At 51.8% G+C, this 22151-nt stretch overlaps 1 protein-coding gene across 1 annotated transcript in view; it reads right to left on the reverse strand.

Moving 5' to 3' along the window:
* Positions 1–22151, reverse strand: part of Pygb (glycogen phosphorylase B) — a 45653-nt gene that overhangs the window by 1513 nt on the left and 21989 nt on the right. Inside the window, exons 4-19 of the mRNA XM_057780238.1 lie at positions 21711–21814; positions 19159–19290; positions 18701–18812; positions 18206–18288; positions 16673–16816; positions 16084–16176; positions 14873–15019; positions 13809–13972; positions 12857–12971; positions 11837–11938; positions 10924–11071; positions 8591–8649; positions 6344–6485; positions 3982–4189; positions 2788–2922; positions 653–719 (exon numbers count right to left, since the gene is read on the reverse strand). Of these exons, the coding sequence (XP_057636221.1) occupies positions 653–719; positions 2788–2922; positions 3982–4189; positions 6344–6485; positions 8591–8649; positions 10924–11071; positions 11837–11938; positions 12857–12971; positions 13809–13972; positions 14873–15019; positions 16084–16176; positions 16673–16816; positions 18206–18288; positions 18701–18812; positions 19159–19290; positions 21711–21814 (1955 nt within the window). The remainder of the gene's footprint in view (positions 1–652; positions 720–2787; positions 2923–3981; positions 4190–6343; positions 6486–8590; positions 8650–10923; positions 11072–11836; positions 11939–12856; positions 12972–13808; positions 13973–14872; positions 15020–16083; positions 16177–16672; positions 16817–18205; positions 18289–18700; positions 18813–19158; positions 19291–21710; positions 21815–22151) is intronic.

The following is a 22151-nucleotide window of genomic DNA, read 5'->3' on the forward strand; positions in this document are numbered from 1 at the left end:
TGTCAGAGGAAGCAGAGAGGATTAACCTTTGCAGAGCCATGGAACCTAAGGGAGCCCAAGCTTCCAGGATGTGAGGACTATTAACAGTGAGCACTGAGCCTTGAGACTGCAACCGTGTGCTCGGAGAAAAGGGGCCCTCACTGGCCAGAAGAGTGACATCAGACCTAAGAGCCCAGGAGCTTAAGGCAGGGCCACTGTTCTGCTCTCAAGGCTCCTCAGCATGGCCTACAACATTAAGCAAGGAGCACAGCCAGGTAAACAAATGCCACAAGCAGACCAAATGTCATGGTCTAAGACTTCAGCCCCATTACGACTCCCTCCAAACTTCACAACTGTCCCCAGACTATAGCACCCAGACCTCAATGGAAGGGGCCTTCCAGGAAGGGCTTGACTCCTGTGGGCCAGCCCCCCTGGATGCTGTTTTCAGGTCCCTCATTCTAGTCTTGGCTATCAGGAAAGGTTTCCCTGCAAGACACCTAGGTTTTCCCCCATGGTACCTAATGACAGGGCAGCTGACCTAAAGGTAGGCTGGATATACTGATAACAAACCACCCCACCCTCCCTGGTCTGGTTGAGAAATGGTCTAACCCAACAGGTCTGCGCAGACCCACCCAGCCATATCCTACCCATCTTGATGGCCCACGAGCCTTACCCTATATAGGTGGTCCACCTGGGCCTGGCACTGTATGTAGGCTTCATAGTCGGCAAACACCTTGAACCTGAAACAGTAAGAGGAGGCTGCGTCAGGGCAGCAGGTGCAGCAGGTGCAGCAGGTGAGGAGCCCTGCCTGGATCATCCCAGAAGACAGTCTCCCAGCCAGATCAGGAATAGCCTAGGCCATGCCTTTCACCTCTACCCAGCTCTTGGGGTGCCAAGACAGAGACTGTTCTGCTTGTGGGTGCCAAGATGCAGCAGGTCCATGTGGCCACAGGCTTCTCTGGGGGTGCTTTTTTGGAAGTCTGGTTTCAACCCAATGTTTCTTTTAAGGAAATTGTCATTTCCAAGCCAGGTGTTAGAAATGAACACACCCAGAGGCAACTGTACTCTCAGCAGCAAGCCCATAGTGCATTTTATTTTACTGGCAAGCTAGAGGCATGGTTCACTATTTAAAAAGTCCCTCCTTCATCTCAGGCCCCAGCAGGGTCCCACTCCATGCTGGACACATGGGTAGAGCCATGATCTAGTCTGACTGAAGCCAATGTGTGGTACAGTCTTCAAAGAACAAAATCAAGTTAACTAGAGGCCACTGCAAGTGGAGATGTTAATACTAGATTCAGCTTTTACCAGTGGGGTAAGCCCTACTCTGAGGCACCAATGTCTTTGCAGACTTGGCTATGTAACTAGGCTGGTCCTAACCATACCTGGTATAAATGATATGATACCTCAACAAAATACTGAGTACATTAACAAGTTTGCAATGCAGCAAGTTGATTCCATTTTAACCACAGAATGTCCTTGTAGACTAACACTTGCCACGGATCCATACCCTCCCTCCTACCATGTGGAGGCCCAAAAATGTGAGCCTATTTCCATCTTGTCTAATGGTCGGTCAGAGAGTTTTAGCTTGTTCAAAGTTGTTGACAAGTGTGATTACACATCCTGACCTAGGGTGTGGTTGCTTGGTCACATGTAGATCTACTCCACCCTGACCAAAGGTCAGGAAAGTCAAGCATACTTCTGCTCCTTCTTTTGAAATAGGAGGTTTGACCTTGGGAGTGGCTGCCTTCAGGATACTTGGTCTACGGTGGGCTCACTGCCCAAACAGAATGCTAATAGCGGAATGGCTCAAAGTAACTGTTCTAGTTGTCCTTTGTATCATGTTAAAGCAGTCTTTTGTCTTCTTCCCCATTGTACTGGGGTATAAAGTGTATGGAAAATTAAACACAGGGATTTCAGTATTCACTGGAGCTCCCTCCCAGTACTATCCTGTGTTTTCTGTTTTATTATTTTCACTTGCGTCTGTTCTCTTTACTATTTTTCTAATCCCCATGCCCCTACCTTGGTAAGTGGTATTTTGTGCCTCCACACCACCACTCTGCAAGCTCTAGGCTGTACTACCTGCACTCCTGAGCACCCTCTGCAACAGCCCAGGTGTAAAGATTCAGCCACACAACATGGCTGACACTTCTGGGTTCCAGGGCCATGCAGGCCCTCAAGCAGAAGTGCCTAATGGCCCTGGGAATCTTAAAGGACCCTACGTGACCCACGTACAGCATGGTTGCATCATCTACGCATGACGCTGCTGCGTGAGCCCTTGCACACATGTGTGAGCTTCGTCATCTGCATATGATGTAACCACACCACCACCACTACCACCCCTCCCCCGTGCATGCTCTAGGCAGTCCTTAAAAGCTGGAGGCGCCATCTTCAGCGCTCTCTCTCTCTCTCTCTCTCTCTGTACACTGACCTTCACCAGGCCTGTACACCTTCCCCCACAATAAACTCCTAAGCAGGTTTGTTGCGTGTTCCATGTTTCCTTCTCACTTGCGCCAGGTAATTTCACCAGGGACATAGCTCCCTTTCTCTACAGGGTGGCTCTGTTGGCCACCACCCATGAACCAGGGTTCCCAAGGTACCACTAGAAGCCACTGCAGACTGTGGCCCTGGTTTGGCTGTGACTGGCTGGGGTAAGGTCTCCTAAGCTGAGGTGGAGAGGGGAGATCATACAAACACAGGTCTTACACTCCTCATAACATGGAGTTTTTAGCCTAGGTGAATCCAACTGTTTCAGTGGTGGGGAGTGGGTGGCCAACTTGGAAAGCAGAAGTAATAGGATTTGTGTCCTACCTGTCATGGTACATCAGCATGTTGACCACATCCTTGAAGCAGTCTGGATCTTTGGGAGAAAAGAAGCCGCTGCTGATCTGATCAACAGCCTGTCTCAGCTCTGGCAGGCGCTCATAGAATTCTCTAGCATTGTACCTACAGGAGATAAGCTCACTTAGCACTGGGAACCCCAGGCAAGCAGCCTCCAAGTCAGGTGGTGGGACCAGCTAAGGCTTGACACAGACTCGACCCTGTGGCAACCCTGGTGACCAAGGGCATCAGCTACTGCCTACATGTGGTTCCCTTGAGAGGCAGCTTGTTAAACAAAATCAACCCCTGCTTCCTTCACTGTTCAGAGAAATGTCACCAGGATATATGTATTATACAACAAGCCTCCCTTTATCTTTCTGCTAGAGAATACAGAGCCCACCACAAGCGTACCCCTCCAAAACATCCCGCCCTGGGCTCTGAAAAAGATCAAAGGACACTCTGAGAGACACGATGCCCGAGAGGGTCACCGGCTGGCCCGTAGAATGAAGAAAAAGCCAGACAAGATGACATAAAGCTAGCTGTGGCTCACCAGGAAGCCTGAGAGGACACATGAAGAGAGAAACACGAGCTTTTGGGGAGACAAGGACAGTTTGACCACAGTGACTCCCCAGGAGCTTTGAAAAGCAATAAGGACTACACTGCCTTTTACATTCAGAGGCCAGGATTCCTCATCAATGTCAAGGTCAGGAAAAAGGGTGTTTTCAGGTCAGAAATGGGAATAGGTGATGACCACAGTCGCCAAGGGCAGGAAAGGGCAGCGCAACATGGACTTTAATAACCAACATGCCACTGGGATGCGGGAAGCTGGAAGAGTGGGAGACAGGAGCTCTCTGTACTGTTTGCGATATTTCTACGTTCCACTTAAAAATGAAAAGGTCTGTGGACTGTGCTCTGTCCGGCCCTGAGTGGTATGCCCCTCTAGGAGGAAACCCGTAGCCAGGGCTTCAGCTGATGGGAGGATGCTTGTCATGAGGACAAAAAGGGGCACTCAGATTCCTAACCCATCAGCCTCCTTGGGACCTCATGTTTTGTGCTTATGAATGGACTTAATGAGCACTTACTCCCTGGCCCTTGCCCTGCCTCAGCTTCCAATCAGCTCCCTTTCACAGCCCCCCCCCCCCACCATAGCTGCCACACCTCAACAGCAAGGGAAGGGACACATACCCTTTCTGGTCCAGGGCCTCAACATCCTCCACCCGCATCCCAAAGATGAAGAGGTTCTCCTCCCCGGCCTCCTCAGCCATCTCCACGTTAGCGCCGTCCATGGTGCCAATGGTGAGAGCCCCATTGAGCATGAACTTCATGTTGCCAGTGCCTGAGGCTTCAGTGCCCGCAGTGGAGATCTGCTGCGACAGGTCAGCAGCTGGGATCACTGCAGGGAGGGAGGGACAGATACAGACAGGGTGGCAGCTCAGCCCGTCTCCATGGAGAGTGATCCTAAGATGGGAATCAGTCCTGAAACCACCGAGCTCACCACCAAACAAGGAGACGGACCCAAAGCAGCCACCTGAATTTTCCATTCTTCTCTGAATGGTTAAATAAGGCAGAGGGTCTAAGATGGAGACCCTCGAGAAGCCCCACAGTGACATGGGATTTCTGTCCTGGAATTTTTCTTATAATTTTTAAAAATTGTGTATGTGTGCTTTTCCTATGCATGTGTATGTACTAAATCATGCCTGGTGCCCAGAGAAGCCTGAAGACTTTCGATCCCCCGAACTAGAGTTAAAATGGTTGTGAGCCACCACTTGGGTGCTAGGAACCAAACTTGGATCCTGTGGAAGAGCAGGCAATGTCTCTTAACTGCTGAGCCATCTTGACAGCCAGTTCTAGGATTTTCCAGGAACCATGCCAATTAAGTCCAGTGGAAGGACTGGGTCCTGGTTTCCTGACACTGCAAATACTTCCTCCTCTGGGCACTGGTATCTTATTCAATATAAAACACTCCTGATTAGCCTGAGAAGAACTTAGATCCTGCAGAACCAGATGGCGGACAATACTGGGTCCAAACTTGAGGTTCACAGCGTGGGAGTTAGTTAATTCATGTGCACAGGGCACACGCAGGCAGCCAAGTACCACAGCCTCTTCCACACTCAGGCTCCTTGTGCTTGTGAGGTAGCAGGCTAGAAGTGATATCCTTGGGGCTGGGTCACTGCCCCAGGTCCTAACCTGGCTGGAAACCTCATCTGAGCATCTACAGCTGAAGCCAGAGCTGCTGATGCTACTTGGTGGCAGTCACTCAACTCAGCCAACACCAGAGCCTTAAAGGGGGAAAGGCCCAGGACCAGTTATCTACAGCCCCCCAGGCCCCACAGTCCAGCTCATGATAGCTGCATGTCTCCTAGCAAGTCCAAGAGAAAATGGGGTCAGACCCTGCCTGAAGCCCAGACTGGTGCCCTGTGGCCGATTCTGTAGGTGAGCTAGAGCCAGATGGTCTCAAAAATAAAGGTGGACAGAGTTCCAGGCAGCAGAAAGGGCACAAGATAGTTTGGTGATAAGTTCCACCAGGGTTCCTAGCCAACACCTGGGTGGAGCCCAGTTCCCTGAACCCACCAAGGAACCTTAAGCATCAGGTGTACCCAACAGAGGTGGCAGCAACGGGAGCATGACAGCAATAGCTAGACCAAGGACCAGACCGTGGAGCAGTCTGAGTTAGGGCTCCAGGGCCTCCAGCTACGGTCTGGAAAGCAGCACTATGCAGCGCGACACGCGGGCGTCTGACCTCAGTGGCAGAAAGGGAATTGGAAGCCCAGGCTCAGACTCCTCACCATCCATCCGATTAAAAAACATATTTCCAGCCGGGAGGTGTTGGCGCCCACCTTTAATCCCAACACTTGGGAGGCAGAGGTAGGTGGATCTCTGTGAGTTTGAGGCCAGCCTGGTCTACAAGAGCTGGTTGTAGGACAAGCGCCAAAGCTACAGAGAAAACAAAACAAAAAACAAACAAAAAAATCAAAATCATGTTTCCTACCAAAAAAGCCCTACCTAGGTCAGTGAACATCCTCACCTTAGGAGAAGTTCCCAAGAGCAGTCCAAGTAGACGGCCCCAGGACAAACTCTCCAGCAGGCTATGAGATGCCCTTAGGAAGGAATGACAACAGTGCTGCCGCATGACCAATGAGCAGCGAGGAGTGTGGAGGGAGGAGAAATGGAGAGGACAGGCTTCAAGAAGCAGGGGAAGGGAAGGTGGCAGGAGCTGGTGTTGGTGAGCAGGGAAGGAGGAGAGGAGAGGTAGAAGGTTCTGGGAGGTCAGGGGAGTCACAGTCAGCTGCCAAGAAAGACCCAAGAGCATCGGGCAAAGCTGAGGGAGGACGAGGAGGGAGGAGCAGTGAGATCCAGACAGGCGTAAGGAGGTCTGGGTGGCAAGAACGATAGCAGTTCTTCCTATGACAGGCAAAGGTTCTCAGACACTCGAGAAATACAGTGTCGCCCTGGCAGAGCCTCTGTGTTCAGAGCAGAACAGCCCGGGTCAGCATGGCCGATCCCCTGCCCAGCCCAAGCAGAAGCCAGGCAAGGAGTTCAGAACTACCTTTCTCAGCTAAGGACACCCGATAGTTCTCCAGGAAGATCACTTTGAGCCTGTCGCCCACAACTGGATCATGATTGACAACATCTCCAATGGATGTGACCAGCTTGATGATCATCTTAGCCATGTGGTAACCAGGAGCTGCCTGGAAAGAGGAAGGTGAGGTTAGGGGACTATAGCATAAGGAGGGTCCTTGGAGCACTTGGTAGCATTACTGGCTCTTGGGCATGTAAGATAGGGACTTGTGGGCCATAGAGACCTGTGCTGGATTGGCCAGTAGACTGCAGACCATGGAGGTCATACCTACAGTGGCCCTGCTGGTGTTGGGGAGAGGGAGGAGCTTAGCTTTGCCTGCGTGTCTTGACTTCGACTGACCCCACATGTCACCTCACTTCTGGATTTGCCAGTCTTGAATTTGATTTTCTGACTCTAGTCAGTGTTTTAGAAACTATAAGATGCAGCCGGGCAGAGTGGTGCCTTTAGTCCCAGCACTTGGGAGGCAGGAGCAGGTGGGTCTCTGTGAGTTCAAGGCGACAGCCAGGGCTACATAGTGAGACTCTGTCTTGAAATAACAAAACAAAGCAAAACAAAAAGAAACTACAAGATAAAAGAAACGAAGACCTCTAGAGCTATTAATTTACAAAAAACAAAGGAATATACTAGAATGTACCAGGAAGGATATATTCAGAAAAGGCTAACCTCAGGAGAAAAATGTAACAAATATACTGAAAATTAAAATAAAAAAACACAGAAGAAACTTAGGTGGTGGTGGCACATGCCTTTAATCCCAGTACTTGGGAGGCAGAGGTAGGTAGATTTCTGCGAATTCAAGGCCAGCTTGGCCTACAGAATGAGTTACAGGACAGCCAAAACACACAGAGAGACCTTGTCTTGAAAAACCAAAATCCAAAAGCAAAACAAACTCACAGAAGAAAAGCCCACAGTTGTAAGAAAAATTAAGGGACCAATCTCAATTCTAGGTCTTTACTTGAAGTCTTGGCTGAAATCGTAAACATAGGGCCCAGTGGTAGAATGCTCTCCTCACATGTGGCAAGCCCTAGGCCCGTCCCGAGCACTGCAAAGAAAAGGTAAGTGTGACTTTAGCTGGGCATGGTGATGCCTGCTTGTAGTGCCAGCCACTCCAGAGCAGAGGAAGATGACTCTGGAGCCAGGTTAGGCGACATAATCAGAACCCCCAACTCAAAAGAGAAAATATTGCAACTTCAGTAAGAAAAAGTGGTTAGTGGTGCCAGAGTGGGTTGGAATTTATTGGTGTGGAAGAATCCCTGTCCAGTGCGTTGGGTGTCTGATCACAGTGACGCTGAGAATCTGCGTCCTGTGGTTTCAGAAAACATCGCTTGTGAAGATGGACAGTAGGCACAGTATACAGTACATGATCTGGACTCCACAGCGCTGGAGCGGGATGTTCTGCAGTCCTTCGGATTTCCTCCGGGCTTAAGTTTGTTCACTGTACTACTTTCATCTTCCTAAAAGTTCACATTGCTCTGGCCTTGCACATACTAAAATCCTATCAAAATAGTATCAGATCCAAATTTGCTTCCAAAATACCAGGTGATGAGCGTGGGCAGAGACCAAACAAGGCGAGGCACTCGGATGCTGAGCCTGATTCTCCAGACCCTAACGTCAGAGGAGAGAATGGCCTTGTGGCCAAGGTCAGCACCTATGTCTGTCTCACTCCAGCCAAGGAATGCCAGGAACAGCAGGAATGCCATCCGTGGACGGCCATGCGAGGCTGTCCCAGGGCAATCTCTCAGAAAGAAATTGCACCCCAATAGCTCATATCCTCTGACAAGACCCAGCTACCAGCTGAACACAAGTGACAAACATGCCTGCTACCTCTAGAATGTGTCACAGTGATTAATCAACTCAAACCATGCTAACCCTAGTGTGGCTTCACGTGTGGCAGATGAAACAGTCACGGCCACCACTGCACTGTGAAATCGTGGAGGCAGAGAAAGGATGTGGCAGGGCTGGGGTGGGAAGTGGGAGTGTGGGGCTGGGGATCCCCTAACTCCTTGAGTGAGGCCAGGAGGCTTGACTCCACTTCCCGCATAGTCTGTTAATTGTGTCCAAGGCTCCTCGCCCCACCCTGGCTCCTCGTGGCAGGGCGCTGCTGGCATGCACAGTGGTACTGCTTTCTGAGCAGGTCGGCTACCCAGAGACAGGTCAGGAACACATCTGCTGCCAGGGCCAGCATCAAGACAAGGAATGAGGAGGAAGTTACCTCACCTTGCCTCCGATCATAACAGTCCTGGGCACAAAGGCCTTGGCTGGATCCTTCTTTATTCCTGGAGGACAAACAGAAGAGGCAACTTTACCAGATGGTCCCTGCTCAGCTCCCCAGAGAGACCTAGCGAGAGGCACATTCATCAGGCTGTGTGTTCTCACCTAGGACATACACAGCTGTGAATACCTCTGTGGGAACTTGTCGCTAAGAGGAACAAGGCCTCCCCTAGACTTTGCCCTGGCACACCAGGCCGGTGGAGAAGGCTACCCAAGACCCCTGCCAACAAACGATGCAGTATCCCACATGTTCCTAAAAAATTCAACCCAGGAGCTGTTTGCCTGTGGTCATGAGGAGTCAAAGTGTATGAGACATGCACTGTGTTCTCAAAACCTATTTTTCTTTTTTGCTATTTTGCTATTATTATTATGTGCACAGTGTGTGTGAGCGCAGGTGTGCATGTGCCGCTGTCCACGGGTGGGGCTGGTCCCCTTCTAGAGCTAGGGATGGAATCGGGCTTCAGGCTTCTGCAGAAATGCTTTTCTTTGCTGGGCCACCTTACCAGTCCTTAAAACACACCGTAAACACATCATTTTGATGGTACTGAGAAAGGAGGTGACCTCAGGATTGTGGTCTGGTAGCATCAGCCTTTGAAGTGTGAAAGTCTCCCCACTGCCTGTGTATGGCTTGTGTATACAATCATTTGGAAATGCCCCCTCAAAGGCCCCTGTGCCAAAGGCCTAGTCACCAGCGTGCACTGTCATGGGGGAAGTGCTGGAGCCTGGTGAGGCTTGGGGAAGAAGTTAGACCACAAGAGGTATATCCTCGGAGCGGACACTGAGAGGCCTTCTCCTGTCTTGTTTCCTAGAGGTCAGGAAGTGAGCAGGCCTCTCTGTCCATGTGTTCCCACTGTGAGATGCTGCGCCACTCCTGAGCCCAGGGACCAAAGCCTGAAACCATGAGCCCAACCGTGAGCTGGAACAGCCTTTCCCCCTTGGAAGCTGATTATCTCAAGGACTTTGCCACAGAGGTCACTTCGTGGCTGAGAGGCTCGCACCTGACGCTTTCCTGGAGAGATCTGGTCAGAGGACTGAGCCACAGTGGCTGGTCCATACCCATCCATTTACACATTTCAGTCAGGGTGAAAGTGTCGACAACAGAAACCCCCAGACAGCCATTCAGTAGTCAAAGCTAAGGAGTGGGGTTACCTTCAGTTCTGTGGGAACATGGCTATTTTACTTCTAAACCCCCCACTTCGGGGAATCAGGCAGAATAACATGAAGAAAAACAGTAAAAAGGGAGGCTAGGCAGGTGGCTACGCCTGCAGGCCAGATATTTGAAACACTAAGAAAGGATTTTTTTTTTAAAGTCCAGGAGTTCAGGGCCATCCTGGGCAACAATATAGCAAAATCCTTTCTCTTCGTTTAAGACAAAACAAAAACAAACAAACCCACAAATGACATCTTCACCAAAACTACCGAAGTAGACACCAAGCAAACTTCAGTTACTTAGTAACTCCTATCAAGGACAACGGGTGGTGGAAGACGCCAGGGTCTCCGAAATCTAACAGGCCCTGCTTCAGGGTGGGCCAGACCTCCGCTGGACCACCCACAAGACTAAGGGCCATGTGCTAAGGAAACATGGCTCAGACCCAGGAGGACAGGCAGAAAACTGCCCTGGCAGAGGAACCTCCTACAGCATCCTCCTGGGCATCCAGATCTTCCCCAGCTCTAGGAAGCAGTCGTCTGCAGGCTCAAGCACCAAGACACAGCAAAGACAGAGCTGTTTACATGATGAAGAGAACCAAAGAGCAGGCTGGAAAGAGGCTCAGCAGTCAGCAGCACTTGCTGCTCCTACAGAGGGACCTGGGTTCTCAGCAACCACATGGCGGCTCTAGCAAGTACAGTCTTTCCAAACAAGACAAAATTCATTAGAGAAATAATAAACTTAAAACAAAAACTAAAATGAGTGTAAGACCTTGCCTGGGAACTCTTCAAAGCTCTACCTGTATAGACCATTCTTGGCATCCACAAAAAAAAAAAAAAAAACAAAACAAAACTATGGGCCTTATGTTTCAGTCCTGAGGTTTCCCAACCTCAGACTCCAACACTGAGCTCTTAGAAAACCCAGCTGTGGCTCAAAAGGAACTTATCTTCATCTCTCTCTCTCTCTCTCTCTCTCTCTCTCTCTCTCTCTCTCTCTCTCTCTCTCTCTCTCTCTCTCACACACACACACACACACACGCATCTGGAAAAGGCAGGAGTTGAGGATCGAGTCCCGGGCCGCCTGGGCTCTCGAGGGAGGGAGGCCGTCGTGGCAGTGGGGCCCCGGGACTCACGGTTGTACAGGGTGATGATGTGCAGGCAGTTGAGCAGCTGCCGCTTGTACTCATGGATCCTCTTCACATGCACGTCGAACATGGAAGCCGGGTTGATCTTCACCTTGTACTCCTTCTCAAGCAGGGCAGAGAACTTCAGCTTGTTTTCCTGAGAAATGGAAGATACTGGCTATACAGGCACGGAAACTGCCTGCAAGCTCCCCCAGGCCCATGGCTCTCCCACTTCCCACCTGACCCAAGATGTCTCTCCAGAAACCAGCATGGGGGCTTAGAGACGGGAGCTGGGATCAGAGACTGCATTAGCAGAGAGTGGGGAGCAGGGAAATATGGATCACAGTGAAGACAGATGTGCTGGCCACACAAATAAATGAGAAACTGGGGCCAAGTACAAACCTGGAGCTATGCAGAGAAAAGTGAACAGAATAAAGGGAGCCACAAGTGTGTTCTGCAGGCACAAAAAGCAAGAGGGTTGCTGGGAGTGAGGTGCAGTGGTGACAAGTGGCTGGCAGGAGGGCATTGGAAACTCGGCACTACCATGGTTAGGTACCCAAGACACAACTTTCTGCTGCCCCAAAGGCTGATACCAACACCCCTGCCAGATGCCACCACAGAGGGACTTTCCTGGTTTCTGTTGAACTGGAGGTGCCTGTGACCCAGCCAGGGTCTACTAGAGGCCACAACCTCAGCTCTCCCAGAAGAAACTGGAATGCCCCTGGCAGTGACTTCCAGAGGCTTCTCCACTTGTTGCTGATGGAGGAGCAGTGTGCGGTGAAGGTTCACGTGGCAGGGCTGCATTTGCCCACTTGCTCCATGACCCTGAAGATAAATGAGTCCTGACCCTGGCTCCCGGGTGCCTACCCAAGTCCCAGGTGCTGAGCACAAAGGAGGCAGACTGTAGGCCATGGACGCCTACCTGCTTGATCTTGGCTATGTCTCTGATGAAGGCCTCGTCATCCACCAGGGACAGCAGCTTCTTCAGTTGGCTCAGATCGGTCAGGAAGCCTTCCCCGATTCTCTGGATTAATAGGATACACGAGTTCTCTTCACCATGCCTCAGCCATCATGAAGCGTGTCCCTCCATCTGCTACCCTTCACCTTGTATCCGCCTGGCCTCTGGGTCCTCATGCCACCCCCTCTCACGCCACTAGGACACTACAAACTCACAAGCCTCGCCAGCCACTTCCAGGTAGCTCCTGCATGAGACACCCTATCATAGGTGATGCCTGGGGCCAGCAGAACAATTTTGCCTCCCAACTTCCACCACCATGAACAAAGAGGCTGTCTTCTCATTACCATAGCAACAATCATTTCCAACACATCCCATTAGGAGTCTTCCTGCTGTCTGCCTCCCACAAGGGGCCTCCCCAGCCTCTCCCCACAGAGGCCTGGAGCTGTATGGACACTGCACTGGCTTCCAGACCCCTTGGGGACATGGGTACTGTACCAGATCTGTCCCCAGAGAACCCCCTGCACCCCACCCCCACAGTTCCAAGTGGACTGTCTTTTCCAGGCTCAGGGCACTGTGCCCCTCAAGGAAGGCCTCCCGCATCCTCTGCGGTCCTGATGCAGCACAGGGGCTCACACATGAAAGCTGTGATGAGGGACATAAGACGCTTGGGGTACAGCCTCATCTGGTCCTCTCAGGCTGGTGGCTGCTGCTCAGCTACATCCCAGGCCTTCCTGAAGCCCAGGCTAGCTTCTGAGATAGCGCATAGCCAGAGCTGGGCCATCATGGTGTGCTGTGGGGTCCCTGCTACTCATGTGCCTGGGCCACTGCTGGACATGAAAGGAATAGCCCTACCAGTTCAACAGCCGCTCTGAGAAAAGCCTGGTGAGCTTCTTGGGGGTCAGCCTCAGCGTCTGATTGTGCCCCTGCTCCTTTTCTGACTTCGGCCTGGTATCTCCCAGGACACAGAGTTTGGCCAGGACTCACCTCCACGATGATGTCCGCCAGCCCCGGGTTACACAGTAACAGCCACCGTCGGGGTGTGATCCCATTGGTCTTGTTCTGGAACTTCTCTGGCTCTAGTTCATAAAAGTCCTTAAACCTGCAAACACAGAAAGCAGGGACTCATCACAAAGGCTGGTATAAACCGGGTAAAACCAGAACTGTCAGCCGCTTGACTTTCTAAAGCACAAGGAGGATGTGCTACCACTGAGAGCTGGAGCAGCCACACAGAAGCAGCAAGTGACAGCCACCACAATGGCTGTGGCTTGTGTGACTATCATGTCCTAGGTGTTAGGAACTGGCTGTCTCCACACAGATCTAGAATGAACAGTCAAGGTCACGAGAGTGGAGACTGAGCAGGCTACAGGGCTGAGAAGACACCCAGCTCAGAGGCTGGGTATCGGGAGGAATACACAAAGTGCTGGGCCGAGCCCCAGGACACAGGAGGGCTTCCAATGGGCTGATGTGGCTAAGGGCCCTTTACCCGCGGTGCTGCTAGACTGGCAACTGTGGTAGTTAGTCAGCACGCCGGTGAAAGAGTGGGGGGAAGAAATTTCTGTTGCACCACACTCCCCACCTCCTCGTCGGCTGAACCCACACACTCAGCCCTATGTGGGGCATCCACATTACCCGACAGCAGCAGATGCACCCTAACCAGCCGCTTCGAGAAGGCAGGAACACAGGAGGAGCGACTACTGGCAGCAAGGAAAGATTCCTCTGCAATGTCACCAAGTCACTTCCTGTGAACTACTGAGACGTGATGTGGTGGGGGCTTTGGGCACCTTCGTCATGTCCAAAAGTGACTCAGTGGCTATATGCCACACCTTAGTCATGGTTTGTGTAGTGGAGAAATCCAAGCTGGGCTGGAGATCAAAGAGGAGCTCTCCCCTCTCCCTCCTCCCCCACCCCCCAGCTTGGTGAAAAGCCCCTCACTCACACAGACTGCTTCACAATCTCGGAGTGAATCCTCGCCACCCCGTTCACGGCATGGGAACCAATCACACACAGGTGTGCCATGTTGATTCTCTTGCAGTCCCCCTCCTCGATCACAGACATCCTCCTCAAGCGGTCCACATCCCCAGGAAACAGGGCGGCCACGTGCTGGAGCCAAGAACACACGTCAGAGATAAGCTGAACATCTCACAGCAGTTGAGGTGCTCCCCAGCGCCCCAGAGCAGCCACCAGGCCTGCAGGAGGGGCCACTGATGCCAATCAGGCAGCTGCGCCGTCCAGCCCTGAACACCCGTGCCCTTGAAACTAGCCACTTATCCCGGCGTCTTCACCCAAACCCATCTCAGATGCTGTGCCCTGAATTGCACATTTCACCCAGAGGAGGCCCTGGGACCAATAGAGCTCATTCTGAGGCAGTCGGGACACCAGTGGTGTAGAACAGTGTATTCCAGTTCACAACGGGAGAGCTAGGCCATGGCCCGTTGACTTGAGCAGCATTACAATGGGAGAGCTAGGCCATGGCCCGTTGACTTGAGCAGCATTAAGCTATACTTTCATTAGGAGGACAGCTGTGCTTTCCCCAAAAGGCTGAAGAAGTCATAAAAAGGCTGGGATACGGCTCAGTGACAGAATGAATGATAGCACAGCAAACACAAGGACCTGGATTCATCCCCGGTACTGTACACATGCAAAAGCAGGACAATTAGCCCAAACCAGAGATTCTCTACTCATGTGCTACCATCCTCTCTGTGGGTAATACAGAATAGCAGGGTCTGTTTCTGAATTGCCTGGAGCTGTCAGGACACCTCCAGTGCAGCCCAGGAAAGACACTCAGACTTATATAGCCTGCTCAGAATGGACCTTTTAAAAAGATTTGCATTCACGCTTCCCATATACAGCACAGGGCTCTCACAGGTCAACTAGGAACTCTGCCAGGGACAGTCCTTAGTCCTTAAAGTAAAATAGCTCCTCCTCTGCCAAGCAGGATGAGGCCAGTGTGATGGAGCTGTCGTGTGTTGTTGTCCAAGCCCTACCCCCACCCATGCTCACATCCAGGTGCCTCTGGTTGATGGCGTAGATGATGTCCAGGTGCCGGGGCAGCAGCTTCTCAAACATGGACACTGGCCAGCGTTCCAAGGCCTCAGGCAGCACGGTGTGGTTGGTGTATGCGCAGGTTTTCTTGGTGATCTCCCAGGCCTACGCAGAGAACAGCAGATGTCACAGGGACACACTGGAGCCATGAGGGAAGGCCCTCATCCCATCCCTGCTCTCTGCGCCCCAGGCATGCAATCAGCCCAGGCTAGGCACCACACGAATACACCAACCACTTGGCTTTCACATCCCACACGCAAATACATACGACAGATCCCATTCCCTGAACCTATTCTCTGACAATTACCTTTGAACTTCTCCTTTGTAATATCTCTGTGGCCGGTGAACTAAGACAATGGAGCAATTTTCTGCTAGTTTCCTTTAAACTGTCTGTGACACCCGCAGCAGGGGACACTGGTTACCATGTGGCCTGCCCCCCAGGGTAGAGTCTCAAGGGGAGTGTAGACCATCAGGTCAGAGAGGGGCTCTGGTGTCTGAAAACTGCCTTATGGTCTTCTGGTGATTTAGTTAAAGCTCAGCCAAGAAGATGCTGCTGTACCAAAGGTGAGGATCAAGGAAAGCTGAGCCTCTAGACAGTCCTCAGATATGAACACTGCAGACTTTCTGACTTCTTCCTCACTACGTAGCCCAGGCTGGGTTTGAACTTACTACCTTCCTGCTTCACCTCCCTGAATGCTCAGTGACAGGTAGGACCACCACAGCCAACAACCTGAGAGTTTAATACTTCCAGGTTGTTTTGTTGTGTTGCTGAAAGAGTGTATCACTATGTATCCCAGGCTGCCTAGGAACTCACTATATAGACCAGGTTGACCTCAAATTCATCGAGATCCATCTGCCTCCCAAGTGCTGGGATTAAGGTATGAACGGCCATACCTGGCCGAACTTCAAGAGGGGAGACGTTTACAAGACCCCTAGGGTCTCTGTCCTGTCACCCTAGCCCCACTGTGCACCTCTCCCTCAGGGCATCCATCTCCTGTAGTCAGACCCTCTCTCCAGGGCCTTGACACTCTCAAAGGTGAATCCCCAAATCTCCCGAGGCTGGGAAAAAGACCCTACTTCCTGGAACTAGCTGAGTCCATAAACGACCAAGGATGCTGTCACCCAACCCCGGTCCAAGCAGGACACCGTCTTTCTCTTCTCACTCTCACCTTATCCCAGTCTACCTTCTCCACATCCACCAGGATCCGCATGAGCTCAGGAATGGAGAGGGCGGGGTGGGTATCATTCAGCTGGATGGCTACCTAGAGTTCAGGAGGGTGCTATTCAGTTGTCTCACCCTTGGCACCAGAAGTGGTGAACCAGGGTGGGAAGGAACCAGCCTAGGAATGCACTCTGGGGGAGCCCAAGAACTTAGAGGAGCCAGGAGGGTGCTGCTGGCCTGGCAGGTAGCTGTGACCTGCAGTCAACTGTCCCCTCACATAGCTGCAACCTGTGGACAGACATGTCCCTAGAGCAGCTATGCTCTGAGCAGGTGGAGAAGGGACTTCAGGCCACTTTCCCCTCACTCAGATGGGACAGCTTTATTTAGGATTATTACCATGAGCCTGTCGCATGCATCGGGAGCCTTTCCCGGTGACCTCCCTTCCTCTCCTATGCACCAGGGCTGCACTGCCTTTGGAAGAGACCCTAAGACTCAGGGCACAACACTATCTTCTTCCTGCCCCTCCCCAACACAAGGAAGAAATCTCAGAAGCCTGAGGATGACCCATGCCTATGACAATGAATCTTTTTACAGACCTTATCTGGGAACGTCTCGAAACTGGTTCTCACTGGGTCTCGGCAGCCGAACCTGGAGGACTTGAACCTTCGAATGATGTCCTGAAGGGTAGCAGCTACCACAAAGTACTCCTGCTTCAGCCGCAGCTCCTTCCCCTCAAAGAACTGCAAAACAGCACTGCTGTGGCACCCAACACCAACACAGTAACCCCAACACTCTGATGGGCTGGAGGGGCCCTGCATTTGTTCGCTCCTACCTATCTCCTGTGCTTATCCTTCTAGAAGGCCAGGTCAGGTGCTTGCCTCAAGATGGCAGACTGGAGGATTACATGGTCAAAACCAGACTGCTTGACAGCAAGGCCTGCATGTACTCCTTCAGCACAGGGTCACCTAGTTATAAGGTATCTGGTCTATCAGTGAGAGAGTCAAGCCTAGCTACGAGGAGTGCCATAGCTACTCAGAACCAGTTCTCAATTCAGACATCAGGAGACACCCCACACCTGAAGTTCCGGAACCTAACCACTTTCCAATGCCAGGAGCCTTTGGTTTCAGCCTCCTGCACTGGTCCCCTGCTACCACGTGCACAGAACTCCTGCACTGGTCCCATGCTACCACGTGCACAGACCCCCTGCAACCAAGTGCACAGACTTCCTACATGGTCCCCTGCTACCACGTGCACAGACCTCCTGTAGTGACCCCTGGTACCATATGCACAGACCTCCTGCACTGGTCCCTGCTACCACGTGCACAGACCCCCTGCACTGACCCCCCTGCTACCACGTGCACAGACCTCCTGCACTGACCCCCGCTACCACGTGCACAGACCTCCTGCACTAACCTCCATGCTACCACGTGCACAGACCTCCTGCACTGGTCCCCTGCTACCACGTGCACAGACCTCCTTGCTACCATATGCACAGACCTCCTACACTGACCCCCGCTATCACGTGCACAGACCTCCTGCACTGACCCCCACTACCATGTGCACAGACCTCCTGCACTGACCCCCGCTACCATGTGCACAGACCCCCTGCACTGACCCCTACTACCACGTGCACAGACCTCCTGCACTGACCCCCCTGCTACCATGTGCACAGACCCCCTGCACTGACCCCTGCTACCACGTGCACAGACCCCCTGCACTGACCCCCCTGCTACCACGTGCACAGACCTCTTGCACTGGTCCCCTGCTACCACATGCACAGATTACTTTGAGAAAAGAAAAATTCCAGTTTTTAAAGAGTGCACAACCAATCAAGATAGGCCAGTTCTGGTGGTTTACTTTTGGTGTTGGGGACGGAACCCAGGGCCTTGGACATGCTAAACAGGGTCTTTCACTGAGCTATGTCTCTTCCAGGGCTCCTCTGACAGTAATAAGCCACCAGATACTAGTCCCAGGTGCGGGCAGAAAATCTAGCTGTGACCTTGCATGTGACAGGCATGTGGTAAACATGTCCAGGCATTGCTGCCAAGATGGGGGGCTACCACCCCATGTACACATAGGTTTCCAGCTTACATGTCTGCACTTTAAAGAGAGTCACGCTAGCCACTCACGTTGTCATTGGGATACAGAACCCTGGAGATGTTCTCAGCCAAGTTTCTGTCCAGGACAGCTTCGATGTAGTCCCCAACGTTGACTAAGGAGAGACAGAGCTCAGTCAGTGCAGCCTCTGCGCAGGCCTGCGGTCTCTGCAAGGAAGGCTGCTGCAGCTGCCTGGCAGCTTCCTGGGGGGGAGGGGGTTCCTGCCATCCTTGTCTCATCACAATAGTGCAGCCCCTCCACTCTCTCAGAGCCTCGTTCCCACTGCATGCTACCAACCCCCATCCCCCCCTCTTTTCTGGGAGACATATGGTCTGCATGACCTGGCTGGCTGGGGCCTGGCATCCTGTCCACCCTCCTACCTCTTACAGGGGGACTGTAAGGGTCACACACTTCACAAGACACCCCACCCCAGCAGAGTGTATAAACATAGGGGCAGGAGTGGTAAAGGCCCAGTGTTTGGATAAACCATCTAAACAGAGCGCATAGGAGCCGCGGTGGGAACTCACAGTCCTTCAGCTTGAAGTCATTGGGCGCCTTGGCAGACCAGAGCCTCATGGTGTTGACGGTGTTGTTCTTATACCCGGGCACTGGGGTGTCATAGGGCATGGCAAGTACCACCTGACCATAAGAAAGCACACGGAGGGCTGGGTCAGCAAAGTCCCCTTCCTGCCCAGCCACCATTCCCTGGCAGGACAGCTCTAGCTCCCCAGTCTCTGACCCCGTCTGCTCCCATGCCCCTATCTTCTCCCTCCTGCAGAACACACTCACCTGTCAGAACACTCGCCAAAGTGCAAGTATTGATATATGTACAAGAATAATCCCTTTCTTAGGCTTTACCTTAAGTCCTCCAAGCAAGCAGCATGCCCCCTGACTCTCAAAATGAAGTCTAGGTGATAACAAAGGCCCACACTCAGGGTAGCCCTCTCTCTCGACAGCAGTGTGTCCCTGGGCAGGGCTGCCATACCTGTGTGTCCAGCCACAGGACGCCATCAGGGGTGTGTTCCACTCTCCCGTAGAAGTGCACAGGCAGCATGTACTCAGGCCGCGCTTTCTCCCATGGGTTCCCATAGCGCAACCAGTCATCAGCTTCCTCAACCTGGGGGGCAGCCGGGAAGGAAGCTCTCAGTGTGGAGACGATAATATTAACAAGCCAACCCTGCTCCTGGCCTAGGCATACAAAATGCAGAGATCGCCCAGTGCCTGGCACCAAAACACCTAGTCAAAAGTTCCAACCCAGTCAAGCCACACTCACTAAAGCAACAGAGTCCTATGCTATTCAGAAAAAGACACTATATAAAAAGACGCTAAAAATCACTCCAGTGAAGGACTGATACCCTTGCCCTATGGGTGAATCTTGAAAAAAGATGCTGGTAGAAGTGAAAGAAGACAGAAAGACAGACACACAGACCACATACTGAATGACTCCACTTACAGCAACTGTCTAGAGCAAGCAGACTGACAGGACAGAAGACAGAGGGTTCACAACTAACCGTGCGACACTAGCCACAGTGATAAATGGGTAAGTGTTCTGGAGATAGTAAGGAAGGCCGGCTTCCCAACCATGAGCCTGCCAAGAATGACGTTAGACCTCCAGAGATGCTACTAAGGAGAGGAGGCGGCCAGGAGATGGCTCAGCAGTTAAAATGCTTGCTGAGTTCAGATCCCCAGAACCCACAAAAATTACGGATGGCTGGAACTACTTGTATGCACACACATACGCCGAAAAAACATGCACACACATATGCACACACCACAACACACACATACACACACACACAAAGATGGAAGCTGGGAAAAAAATTACCTCAGATTAAAAAAAGGACAGTCATAGTGCAGGGTTAGGCATGGTGGCACACTCCTGTCATTACAGAAATTTGAGTGAAGAGGGGGTTAGGGCAAGCCCCAAAGTCACAGAGCAAAATCTGTGCAACAGGTGAGCGGTGACCTGGGAGGTAGCCCCATGGGAATGTCTGAACACATCTCCCTAGAGCAGTAGTGGTTCTCAATGGGTGGCTTGTCAATTGACCCCTTTGGGGTTCACATATCAGATATCCTGCATATCAAATATTTATATTACCACTCATAACAGTAGCAAAACTACAATTATGAAGTAGCAATGAAATAATTTTATGTTTGGGGGGCACCACAGCATGAGGAACTGTATTAAAGGGCCACAGCCTTTAATACAGTAGAGAACCCCTGCTCGAGAGGATGCTGCTGTTTGGACATCCCATCCTCAAATCAGCTATTTCCCCACACCTAGATCAGTGACTATGCAAATCCCACTCCCACTGGGAATCGCAAAGTTTGAGTCAAATAAGTGTTTTTCATTTGAATTAAATAAGTGGTCCCAACATGTGACTCTGAAGGTTTGTTTCGAGACAGTCTCACGTAGCCCGTGTTGACCTCAAATTCAGTAAGTAGCTGAGGGCCATCTTGAACCCCTACTCCTTTTGTTTCCTCTGCCCAAGGCTCCAGGGCCACTTTATAAAGCACTGGGGATTGAGCTTGGAGGCTTTGTGCAAGAAGCCAAGTGCTCAGCCAGTGACACTTGCCTCCTCTGGGCAGGGATTCGTTAATGGCTCCTGCACAGAAGACTCTCTAGGGTGTTCAGGAAGGCGACACAGAGTCAACATGGAGTAGGTCGCCATGCATCTCTTTCTTCCCAACAAGACTCTTCCACGCATGGTGATGGGTTCTGCCTTTGACCTTAGGGCGGCAGTCCCTGGTCCACCACTGAAAACTTCCTGTACCACGGCTGGTGTAACCCTGCAGAGTAGTCCCAAAGTCAGCGACCTGCCCAAATGCAGGCAGCAGCAGGCCCACCCTCAAGTCAGTCTCCTCAATCCTTCCACCAGGGAGCGCCACAGGCCACAGCCCTGCCTGTCACTTGTAGCTATCCAACCTCTGCCTCAGTGGTGCTGGGAGTGAAGGCAGAGGGTGGGAACCCAAGCTATGATAACTGCTTTCATTCTAGTCTAGTCAAGTCTATTGTTTTGAGACAGGGTCTTACTATGGAGGGCTAGCAGGCCTAGAACTCAAAAAGTGGACCAGACTGGACTCAAATCTGTGGTAATCCTGTCTCTGGCCTCTTGGAGGACCGGAAATACAGACATGAGCCACCATACCTGGCTTTGCTTCTCTAGTTATCAAACTGTCTCAGTGGATGAACCCCAGCCACAATACCCTCACCCCAAATACAAGGATCCCAGGACACCGGTATACAGATCACGGTGTCCTGGCCACCACTGTTGCTGTGCCTGTCTGGGGTCTTCTGAGGCTCAGATGAACCTGTGTGGCCTCCCACATGACTTCCCCGTCCCCACAAAGCTGTTTGCCAAGGACTCACACAGCTTCAGCCTGGCCAGAGCCGGCTACTTCCTGTTGTGCTGCACTAAGAACTGTCTAGCTCTCTCCGGAGAGTGTGGAGCACAGCCAGATGAACTCCAAGAGTGCACACTCACTTCCATGTGTGAACGAGGACCAGAAAACAATGGAGACACCTTAGTCACTCACCTGCCAGCCATTGACAATCTTCTGGTTGAAAATCCCAAATTCATAGCGGATTCCATAGCCATAGGCAGCTAGACCCAGGGTGGCCATCGAGTCAAGAAAGCAGGCTGAAAAATCCAACCAAAAATCACCGATCATCACCAGAACTCACAGTGTGGGATACCAAGGTTCCACTGGGATTTGGCCAGGGAGTTGTCAGGGAACCAGTGATAACCATAGCAACCTCAGTTTTCACAAAAGGGTACACTTCAGTCCCCCTCACCCTCAAACAGGGCAAAAGTAAGGAATGCCAGAGATCATGGCTAAGTCCCCTCACTGCCAGCCTGCTTGCAAATGATCAGGTTGACTTCTGTACCCTCTCAATTGACAGCTCTGACAGCAGGGCATGTCTGACTCTTTCCATTGGAATCAGGCACAGAAATGGGGCCACTGATGTACACCCTA

Source organism: Chionomys nivalis, chromosome 9 (genome assembly GCF_950005125.1).
Source record: "Chionomys nivalis chromosome 9, mChiNiv1.1, whole genome shotgun sequence".
In the NCBI taxonomy this organism is placed as follows: Eukaryota; Metazoa; Chordata; class Mammalia; order Rodentia; family Cricetidae; genus Chionomys; species Chionomys nivalis.